Raw genomic sequence first — 10,399 nt, forward strand, 5'->3', positions numbered from 1 at the left:
CACAACTGTTGAGTGAGCGCTCAGTATGATTGGTTAATACTTTTAGATCCAGCCAATCATATTAAGAAATCATTGAGCGCTCACTCAACAGTTGTGTCTGCTGAACGCGACCATTGGCTGCGTTCAGCAGAAAAAGCTGCTTTGCAACTGTTGTAAAATTCGTGAATCTGATTGGCGTGGTCTCTTATTACTCTTGAGTGAATTTAACTGCATACGCCCATCAGATTCATGCATTTTACAACAGTTGCAAAGCAGCTTTTTCTGCTGAACGTAGCCATTCTGTTGACAGCGTATGCTTAAAGGCTGGTCTACAATACATGGAGTAAGCTGGAGTAAGCTGGAGTAAGGAGTAGGAGTAAGGAAATAAATCCATTTTATTTCCTTACTCCTACTCCTTACTCCAGCTTACTCCATGTATTGTAGACCAGCCTTTACAGACTCTGTTGCCAAAAGAAAAGCCAAATGCGGACACAGATGGCTACGGTTTTGGTGCGGGTGTCTGATAAATCTGCTAACATTTTGGGCTGACTGTGGTGAGATTGGCTAAACATTGGTCCAACGTTGGTTATATTAGAAATACATTGGCCGATATTGTCCGTGAAATAAATGTAAATATTGCACGACAATAATTATATAATATTAGATTTGTATTGGAAGTGCGCCGGCCAGTATTTGACAACGTAACAACAATATTGGCTAAATAAGAATAAGGCGTCCATCTCACAACCATTCGGCCGACATCGGGAACACCAGATTTACATTACTTCTCAATATTACGCCAATATATTGCACCACCAGGGCTTCCTGATCAAACTCCAAGCGTGGGGCCCAGACTGAACATTCGCTCTTGCTACATTAATCGCGGGTCAAACGAATTAATTAGCCCAGTCAAGTTAACCTCGTCGTCGGTCCGACGTCGGGCTCGAGAATTTCGAAACTCGCGGACGCGCGCGCGAACCGAGAACTGCGCGCACGCGCCCAGGCGCGGCAATAAGGCCCGTTCCTTGGGCGCGAGGGCGGCCACAGGAGAACGCGCCTTCCCGCCGGGAAATACGAAACAGCCCGGGGAGAGGCGAGAGGTGCGAAGAGGTCGCGAGAGGGGCCGGCTATAGAAACGCGCCGGCGACGTGACGTATGCGCGTAATGGCACGGGGCGGAACAGCTGATCAGTTGTTCCGTTCCGTCGTCGAAGCGGCTGCCCCGAGCGCCCGACGTCCGTCGCGACGATCCTCGACCGACCGGTGGCCCCAGGTGGCCCGACGGGGGGCGCCAAGAGAGAGACGGCGAACGAGGCCGGAGCCCCGGGCCCGGGGCCTTCTCCGTGGCCGCCCGCGCCCCGCTGTGTACGCGCGAATTAACCCCCTCTCCCTCCCCCCCTCCGTGTCGCTCGCCCACCCGCCGCGGCACGTCCTTGAAACGGAGCTCAGTCGCCTGTAGTCCGGGACTATGGCCAGTCCGGTGGTCGGCACCGGGTACAATTTCAAGGTGGTGCTGCTGGGCGAGGGATGCGTCGGCAAGACCTCGGTCGCCCTGCGATACGTCGAGGACAAGTTCAACGACAAGCACATCACCACGCTACAGGTGACTCTCCCCCCTCCCTCCGACCCCTCGGCCCGTCGTGCGTTCTGGCGAGCCGACGTTGCTCTCCGCGGATCCTTTTCCCTTCGCTTCTGCCCCGGGCGTAGCGCGGACGGTCGTCCTCGCTCCCGCGCAGATGCTCGCCTCCGCGGGGAGAGGCTTTTTCTCGATCCGACCTCGAGCGTGTACTTTCAGGGGGGGAGAAGAGGTTGGTCCCGCGCCGACGATTCCGTCGGGTCCGAGCGCGGCAATTGCGTAGAAAGAAAGCCGTGAACTCGAAGCGCAATTCGCGGTGTACGCAGCCACGGCCGGGGAAGCTTCCCTAACCTCCTCTCCGAGGTTCGGACGCGACCGGGATTCGCCGCGCTCGGTAAACGGCGCCCTCACGAGTTGCTCGGTGTTTCAGGCGTCGTTCCTGAACAAGAAGCTGAATATCAATGGAAAGAGGGTGAACTTGGCGATATGGGACACCGCCGGGCAGGAGAAGTTTCACGCCTTAGGACCAATTTACTACAGAATGTCCAATGGTGCCATTCTCGTTTATGACATCACGGACGAGGATACCTTCCAAAAGGTATGACTACGCCTGCCACCCAGTCAGCGAAATGTCAGCAGATTTGCCAGAAGCCCGCATTTGGCTCTTGTTTTGGCGACAGAGTTTGCAAAGCATATGCTGTCGACAGAAATCGAACAGCTCCAGTTACGCGAGCAGATTTTGCTGCATCTCTGCTGACACACACGCTGGCAACATGTCGAATATATCAGTTCCTGCAATCTTGCAGTCTTTCTGCCCTCAAAATTTGTAGTGGCCACTCGACGAAATCTGTGCCGGCAGATTTGGCTATCCGGGCGCGTACGACACGTATTCCCGAGCGTCCCTGCTCTCGCTGTGTTAAAGAATCTTTTGTGGATTTTGTTGTCAGGTGAAGAACTGGGTGAAGGAGCTTAAGAAGATGTTAGGTAGTGAAATTTGCCTGGCGATAGCGGGCAATAAAGTGGACCTGGAGAAGGACAGAAACGTTGCCATAGAGGAAGCGGAAGAGTAAGTTCGTTGAATCTTCGCTCGCGTCGAGTTGACAGCGAACACGTAGCGCTTGAACGAACCTTCTTCCGCCAGGTACGCCAAGCAAGTGGGCGCTATGCATTTCCACACCTCGGCCAAGTTGAACCAGAATATCGAGGAGATGTTTCTGGACCTGACGCAGCGCATGATGCAACGCGCGGACGAGGCCGAGCAAAAGTCCACGCTCACGAGGACCAACAGCACGCGTCGCAACGTCGTGATGGTCGAGGACGAGGTAGAACAGACTCAGCCGAGTAGAAGTTCCTGCTGCGGCGGCGGTGGCGGCGGCGGCGGCGGCGGCGGCGGCGGCAGCGGCGATAACGGCGGCTTTTCGTAGACCGTTAAGATCAATTTACATTCGGTTCCAGATGCAAGGTCTAATTTCGATAATCCACGAACTATGTACGGGATGGTGTGTCCCAAATGTGACAAATTTGCAAATACTAATTTGTTACGTTACAAATGCTTTATCTTGTATGTGTTTGTAGACGAGTGCGTTACGTATGAATGTGCACGTGTATGCCTATATATATATATGTATGTATATTTTTAGCTGCGACAATTCTTGGATTAGCAAAGATACGTTAATTTCTATACTTGTATATTGATGACGTAAGCCATTGTGACTTCGTGCCGGACAGACAAAAGTTTTCGAGGCAGATTTCGCACACGCCACTTCATTGAGGGGAAGTAAATTGTTAATATTTTCGATAATGACTTTTTAGATGTGCAGACACACACACACACACACACACACATCGTATAGCTACGGCCTTTCATTCGCGAATATTGTCAGACGGGGCCTTTTTCCTGGCGGGTTCGCGCTCGAGTATCTTGGTCAACTTTAGACCAAAAAGAGATGGTCCAGTGAGTCCTATTAGTTTTCGAAGTTTAGCTTAGATTAACTACGAAGCGATACGTAATGTCATCATTTCTTTCAATGGATCTTTATACTTGTGCATTTGGATCGTGAACATTCCAGGTAGTTTCTTTTCTCAACTATGGCGCGAATGGAATGCTGTTCAGTTGCTTAATTGCTATCGGAACGGAGACAAAATAATTTGGTGATCTACATTGTTGTCTCGAGTGCCTCACTTTCAGTGTAGTCGCAAAAATTTTATAAGAGCAAGAGAGCAACAGTCTCGTCCTAAATAATCGGTTTCACTCTCCTGTTGTTACGTTCAAATTTTCGATACGCCTACATCCGCGCAATCCAAAAATTGCTGCAAGCTGATTAAGGGTTTAGCGAATTGTTGGACGGTCTTGTCGCGAAACGAGGGCATTTTTCAAGGAAGAGCAGAGAACAGCCTGCGGCTTTTACCCAAAACAATTCAGATTAATGTACATATTAAGTGCCGATGAATTTATTGTACAATATATTGATTTAGATCGTATTTAAGTAACACGCAATATGTTTATTCATCTGAAATTGATATAAATTAGTGATACAAGAGTGTTGTTTAAATTATTGTTACTGTAAGTTATTTTATGAACATAAAATGGTAACTTGTAATAACGTTACAGAGAAACGCTTCATTTGACAATTCTACCTCGATCCCATCGTGTCACGAAAGTTAGGTTGCACTTACAAATTACGCACACACAAAAGTGAAATTGCAGACCTATAAATTAACACGCTTTATTACACGTTCTATTGACAACGAGGAATGTAATCGAGTCGCATCAGTTCTATACAGGTCTGGGTTAGTCTTTTTTTTTCCTTTTGATGATAGAGAGCGGGTTTAAGGCTGCCAAGCCTATACTTTATCCCAGTTACCTATAATGGCAGGACAATTTAAGGGGATATACAAATCTGCGGGTTGCGCTCCACGAAAAAATTGCTAAGTCTCTTATTCTTATGCTTAGACGACGGACAAACTCACAAAGTCATTGGACTATACAGCACTTGACACTCAACACATGTCAAGAACTTCTTTTTCACTCTCTTTCTCATTTCTTTTGGTTCTTGTTGATATCAAGCGGAACTAACAATCTGACGAATTCGTTTTTTTTTTGAGATCATAAACAAAAGCAAATATCGTGAAGTCACTAGATTTTATATGTGGAGTGCATGGAATATATTAATACCGCACTAATTACTTACTGTGCTAATGCATAATTTTTTAAATATATTAATCTTATGAGAACACAATTGTACAGAACGGAGAGAAAGAGAGAGAGAGAGAGAGATAGAGAATGTCACGAAAGCTATAAGACGAATCCATTTGAAGTAGAAAATACAATTTAACTTTTGTTTCAACCAGTGTTTTGTTACTGAAATATAAAATGAATGCTTATTTATATTATTTAAAGTTAACATAGTATTTCTCTACATTATATATATATAAATCTTCCTTGTTACATGTCTCTTGTCTCTTTTCACGTTTACTTAAATACAGTATCACATATACTACAATTCGTTAGACCACAATCATTATTGAATTATCAATTTTTCCAGTATATACAAACCCTGCAAGAGATGCAAAGGATGCCGAATATTAAAAAGATTTGTCACTTACGGTTTTCCTATTTTGGATTTAGAGTATATACCAAAACTTTCTATGAAAAACTTCGGTTTACTTCAGTTAACACGTTGAACGTTGCACAACGCAATCGAACAATTTTGACAATTTAAACTTTACAAATGAAAATAAATAACAAAAGATGATTGCTGGATATCCGTGTGGGGCCAACAAAACAAAAATTATAATCTAATAACAATCGTCGATTTAAATATTTTAACTGACAAAGGGAAATAACAAAATAAAAATAACTAAAATCTTAAAAATTATACATGAAATAATTCATGTAACTTGCTAAAAGAAATTAATTCGTTGTTTAAAAGTTTATTAAATAGTAGAACGCTTGTTGAATGATTAGAGATTAACTTAGTTCAGAAACCGGCGCAAATTGCGGCCTGTAATTTCGCGACAACGGAGGCATCCCGCTCGATATCTTCTTTCTCACCATCGAATATATTATTTTCTAAGCGTTATTAAATAGATAAACATTATCTCTACACAATCTTACATATACTCACTGTGTGACGTTCTCATGTATCTTTGGTATTTGGTCGTAATTTCTCTCTAAATATACGGACATGTCTCTTGCAGCTAGCGTTTCCAACGTCGCACAGCCGGCATTGATTCGAACGCTTTAGTCTTTCGTCCGGAAATTATTACACCTATTCATATTAAAAAATCTTGTGCAAAATCGCATGTAAATAAACAATTGAGTGTTTCCTTCTATCCTTCTCTATCACGTAGAATATAAAAATATTTCGGTAAATGAAAATGCGGACGTGTGACAATTGAATGTTACAATTAGGCCTTCGGTGCTGTCGCTTTTAAATAATAAATATCTTATCTTGATAAGTGAATAAAAAGTCTATGAATTGATTGATAGGTCCTATTGCGGAAAGGGACATTCCACGTGCTGGCGGTGCTCTAACTAGATTCGGTCCAAATACAACCGCGAGATTACTAGAAGTCATCTTGTTCAGGTCGCATCGATCCATTACCTATCAATAGCAAAGAGTATGAGTGAACGTAAAAATCGATCTACGTTCTAGCTGCAGAATGTTGCGACTGGGAATATTGATTACGTACCCTCGATAAAAATTGTACGACGTATCTAAGAACTTGGTAGTTGTCTTCGGGTAGTTTCTCCAATATTAATATCTTAACTTTACGCGGACGTTCATCTTTTGATAATGCTACAGTAAAAATTTAAGGAAGTGCTTTATGTCTCGCTGTAATACGTGAAAGAAAAAGCAAAAGAAGGGGACGAAATGCTCACTTTGGAATTGCGTGATTTCATCGTACAGTTCGTAGGTCATAAGAGGTTCGTCTAGTTCACGGAGAAAGGTTTTAAGTAAAACCGCGGCGATATGCGGATCTCCTTGGAAATCGATGGGCAAACCTTGGTTGCAACGATTCTGAAGTTCTTTGATTACTGCCACGTTAGCCGATCTTCGGAATATCCCTTCCGTTTCTAGAGCTGAAACGGCGACGGGAAAATTGTCAGTTGGAATGCCGAGCGAGACGAAGATGGTTTTGCTCTTTGCGTTGGAATACCATACCGTCGGGCGTATCGAGAAATTCTACGCACTGCCTTAGAATCGGTGGTATTGGATCACCGTTATTATTTTCCTTTATGAACTGCAGACTAGCACCGAACTGAGTCGTGCCAACTGGCGTGACTACCGCGCTTTGCGGTGGACTCGCCGGCAGATTTTTCTTATTTTTCATCAGCAGTTGCTCATTGTGTCTGAAAGAGGTGGTGCGTGTCAATTAAATCCGCGTGCAATTTGATTTGACGCGAGACCCTAAGGTACTATTTAATATAATACAGCACAGCTAAATTGCATACTCTATCACTTGAGGTGGAATAATCAGTTGATCCAGGTTTATGTATTGCGCCAATTCTTCCAAGTAATTAACATACATCATTTTCCGTCCGAACTTTACACTGTAAAGATTCACGTAATGTGTAACAGCTCGAGAAAACAATTCCCTCCGTTTGAAAAAGGAAAGCCCGCATACCTGATGGCCGGTTTAAATATTTGCCACACAATCCTAATGAAATTAGTCGGGTGCACTAGATAAAGGGCTTTGAGATTCTTCTTGTATTTTCTATCGAAGGCTTTATACGCTTGCCACAACCACGACAAGGGTGGCTTATTTTTCGACGTAAGGCCATAATGAAAGTAGACGAGACTATAATCTTGCTCCACGAACATGTCCAAAGTATGCGTAAGATACCTGCGGTTGAGAATAGCGTTTGTGAAAGAGCCTAATATTTTACGTACAAAGACAGAAGGGAACCAACAGAGTAGCAAAGGAGAACGGATAGTCTCCTAACAAATAACTTTGTTGGCAATGATACAGGATGACGCGCAATTCTTGAGTAATTTACGGACAACTGTAAGCCATTGTTCGTGGTCGAATAAATATCACGCGTGTCATCTCTGTAACGTGGACACCGCAGACTCACCTGAGAAGCTTGGCGTGATTAAAAGTCTCTTTTCCAATGGGAGGCAATTTGCACGCTGACACGACAATTATCTTACGACCGGCACTATCGTCACCGACCACCTCTACGATACCGTGCCTGGATATATCAAGATAGTCCTCCTCGTCAGCGAGCTCACCGTCTAAAGCAGCCAGATCGTCCGCTATTCGTTAAAACAGACATTTGTTCTGATGTAAGATTGCGCTTATCGTAAGCGTGCTCTCGCAACGGATTTGATATCAAAACAGAAATTGTACTCGGGCAAGTACAATTTAACAATCGAATCCTCGGAGCAGGCCTGATTTATTAAAAAAAAAAACAAAAACAAAAGAAAACGATAGAAATGTACGTTCAACGGGGAAGAGAGAAAGAGATTTACTCACTTCAGGCTAGGATTGTACACAATGTTATTGCAAGGCGGATTAAAACAAAAGCAAAACAGTCGTCGCATTCCCTTTCCTTTGTTTTTTTTCCTTTCATCCTTACGCCATGCAACGTAAAACAAGCTATACAATGTTCTACACATAATTCACCTGCTATGCCCCGCGAATGCCATGACATTTACTGGCTACTAACAGAAGGTAAAAGGTCACACACCAGATTCGATAACTGGAGCGTCTACCAAAGCTTCCTCAAAGTTCTCCTCGATCGTGCCGTCGCTCACCGGGCTTTCCAAATAATCCATCCCAGTGCCCATGCTGCTGCTCACCAGATCCAATTTCTCTTCCAGAAGCCGCGTCGCTGCAACGACAGAGTTCGGCTCTTAAACAACCATCGCGGCCGAACGAATCGTTCGCGCGAACCACAGAGGGAGGCGGTCTCCCTTCCTTCGGAAATTAGTGTGAAAAATTCTACGAACACTCGATATCGCAAAAAGGAGACAGGCAAAATGTACAGGGCAGGCGCATGATTTACCATTGTTCGAAGTGGTTTGCAATTCTGTATCGTCAAATTCCAGATTCGGTTCGTAATCGTGATAATCCGACAGGCTAGGGTATGGATCCTCGCAGTCGTTGCCCATCCCTGCTAAACGTCAACACAAATCAGCCGACGCTAAACAAAGCGACGATACCCGTGCATATTTGCGCGCGACAAAAACACCTTGTCTCAACCGCGACAGGTAAATCCCGATCGGCGTCGGCGGCTGCTCTCGGGCCGCCTCGGGCGATCGGGATTTCGAGGTCTCCGTTCCAGAAACTCCGATCCGAGAGCTTCCGCTCGCGCGAAAGTAACGACAGTCGCGGGGGCGCGCGATGCCACGGTTACGAGATGCTTTCTATTTACTCGACGCGTCACCGCCCACCGATGCCGCCCCCGAGGGCGATCCCGACGACGACGGCGGCGGGGTCGGGATCGCCGGGTAGGGCGCGGACTGGCCGCCCCGCGCCGGAGCCGCGTCTCACCTGTCAACGTCCGCGACGGACTCAGCGTCGGCTGGTAGTCCGCCTCCATCCTTCCCTTGCGGCGTGGAGGCGCGCGGGGACGACGATGCGGCCGGGTTACCAGCGTGCCGACGACCTCGGCGATATCGCGGCGCTCTTACAGACTCGCGCTGCCCACGACGGCTGTCTCCTCGCGCGGCGACATATCCATCCGCTTCCTCCGCGACGTGTGCGACTAGTACGACGCGCGGCTACGGATCACGTCACGCTTTCATCTGTCGCCGTGGTTGGCCGCGGTGGTCACTGCGTTGCGCCCCCCCCCCCCGCTCGCCACGCGCCGCGATATGTATCGATACTCCGTTTTCAAGTGGGTAAACACGATGTATCGATAGCGCGGCGCTCGCTCGGTTACTTCACCAACGTCACGTAACTTCAAGCTTGAGTGTGGATCCAGAGAGAAACCTGAGAGGGGCCATGCCGGTGTTTTACTTGTTACCGTTTCGCTAAGAGCAGTTTCCAGCGCCTTTACGTTTTACGTCCTTACGGAATTATTGCGTGTGAAGGCCTCAACTGTCGCGCATGCGCGAAAAACGCGACCAGTCTGACTGACATTGGCTGCCTCGGAGTCGCTTGCCCTTTAATAAGGAGGTTAAGCCCCCCCTTAGGTTAGACCCTCTCACTTGCGATCTGCCGGCATTTACTTTGTAATGAGGATTGAATTTGTCAATAATTCTCGCGTGTGAATACGTGGCGTACAGCGCGTTGCTGCTATTGACACGCGACTGTCGTTGATACAATTGAATTTCTTTTATCAGATTCTACGGCCTTTCCGTACGGCTATCTGTGCCTGAGGGTGGAGCGCCGCCGCGTGCTTGCGTCTCGGCGCGATACAATTGATTTGTAGAACATTTATGCGCAAATATGTTGCCCTTACATATTTCATCGAAGTAAGTACACCTCCGTCGGGTTATTGAAATTAATAAAAACATTACTATCTAAACCACTGATGTGTGCGCTGTGATCAGCTCGATACTCTCAGATGTACGGACACATGGATCCTGCTCGTTGCTCGAATTCAAATGACCGATTTAATTAATTGACGAACATTACGTATAAAGGCTATTCTACAATTGCGTAAACGCGGTTGTTAGCGGTTGTACAGTGTTGTAAAACACAGTTTTAAACTAGCATTTCCGATTGTAAAGCCTGTTGTAAAAGATAGCTGAACTTGATCTTTCACGACTACAACGATGTAGGACGTAAAAGCTAGCCAATCATTCATTTCAATTACGACGTATCTCACTCTATTGTATATTACTTTGATGTACAACACTTACTACTACTTCTACTCCTACAACCCTAC

At 45.9% G+C, this 10,399-nt stretch overlaps 3 protein-coding genes across 8 annotated transcripts in view; 2 read left to right on the top strand and 1 right to left on the bottom strand.

Moving 5' to 3' along the window:
* LOC105565743 (ras-related protein Rab-21) overlaps positions 1–4,154 on the top strand; it is a 6,870-nt gene extending 2,716 nt beyond the window's left edge. For 2 of the 3 annotated variants that reach the window (XM_012019179.1, XM_012019180.1), the window contains exons 2-4: positions 1,985–2,152; positions 2,502–2,620; positions 2,696–4,154. In XM_012019179.1, the coding sequence (XP_011874569.1) occupies positions 1,985–2,152; positions 2,502–2,620; positions 2,696–2,978 (570 nt within the window). In that variant the 3' untranslated portion in view covers positions 2,979–4,154. Of the gene's footprint in view, positions 1–1,414; positions 1,582–1,984; positions 2,153–2,501; positions 2,621–2,695 lie in introns of those variants that run through there. The other variant, XM_012019177.1, reaches the window with a different exon arrangement.
* A 110-nt stretch (positions 4,155–4,264) lies between these two features.
* Positions 4,265–9,340, bottom strand: LOC105565742 (rho GTPase-activating protein 1-like). 3 transcript variants are annotated; one of them, XM_012019174.1, is made up of 10 exons: positions 9,058–9,340; positions 8,570–8,677; positions 8,252–8,395; positions 7,637–7,817; positions 7,186–7,404; positions 7,013–7,111; positions 6,723–6,910; positions 6,440–6,640; positions 6,250–6,356; positions 4,265–6,161 (listed from the first exon to the last, which is right to left on the bottom strand). In XM_012019174.1, exons 1-10 carry the CDS (start codon positions 9,104–9,106, stop codon positions 5,988–5,990), a joined length of 1,470 nt encoding a protein of 489 aa, XP_011874564.1. In that variant the 5' UTR covers positions 9,107–9,340; the 3' UTR covers positions 4,265–5,987. The 3 variants fall into 3 exon arrangements, with proteins under 3 accessions (XP_011874564.1, XP_011874565.1, XP_011874566.1); XM_012019175.1 differs by lacking the exon at positions 8,570–8,677; XM_012019176.1 differs by lacking the exons at positions 8,570–8,677; positions 9,058–9,340 and having other exon boundaries at positions 8,188–8,304.
* Positions 9,341–9,422: 82 nt separating this feature from the next.
* Positions 9,423–10,399, top strand: part of LOC105565744 (28S ribosomal protein S31, mitochondrial) — a 5,100-nt gene continuing 4,123 nt past the window's right edge. The window contains exons 1-2 of one of the 2 annotated variants that reach the window (XM_012019182.1): positions 9,423–9,740; positions 9,852–9,983. In XM_012019182.1, the coding sequence (XP_011874572.1) occupies positions 9,958–9,983 (26 nt within the window). In that variant the 5' untranslated portion in view covers positions 9,423–9,740; positions 9,852–9,957. The remainder of the gene's footprint in view (positions 9,741–9,851; positions 9,984–10,399) is intronic. The other variant, XM_012019181.1, reaches the window with a different exon arrangement.

This window comes from Vollenhovia emeryi, unplaced genomic scaffold (genome assembly GCF_000949405.1).
Source record: "Vollenhovia emeryi isolate VEMERY1.0 unplaced genomic scaffold, V.emery_V1.0 DF939149.1, whole genome shotgun sequence".
In the NCBI taxonomy this organism is placed as follows: Eukaryota; Metazoa; Arthropoda; class Insecta; order Hymenoptera; family Formicidae; genus Vollenhovia; species Vollenhovia emeryi.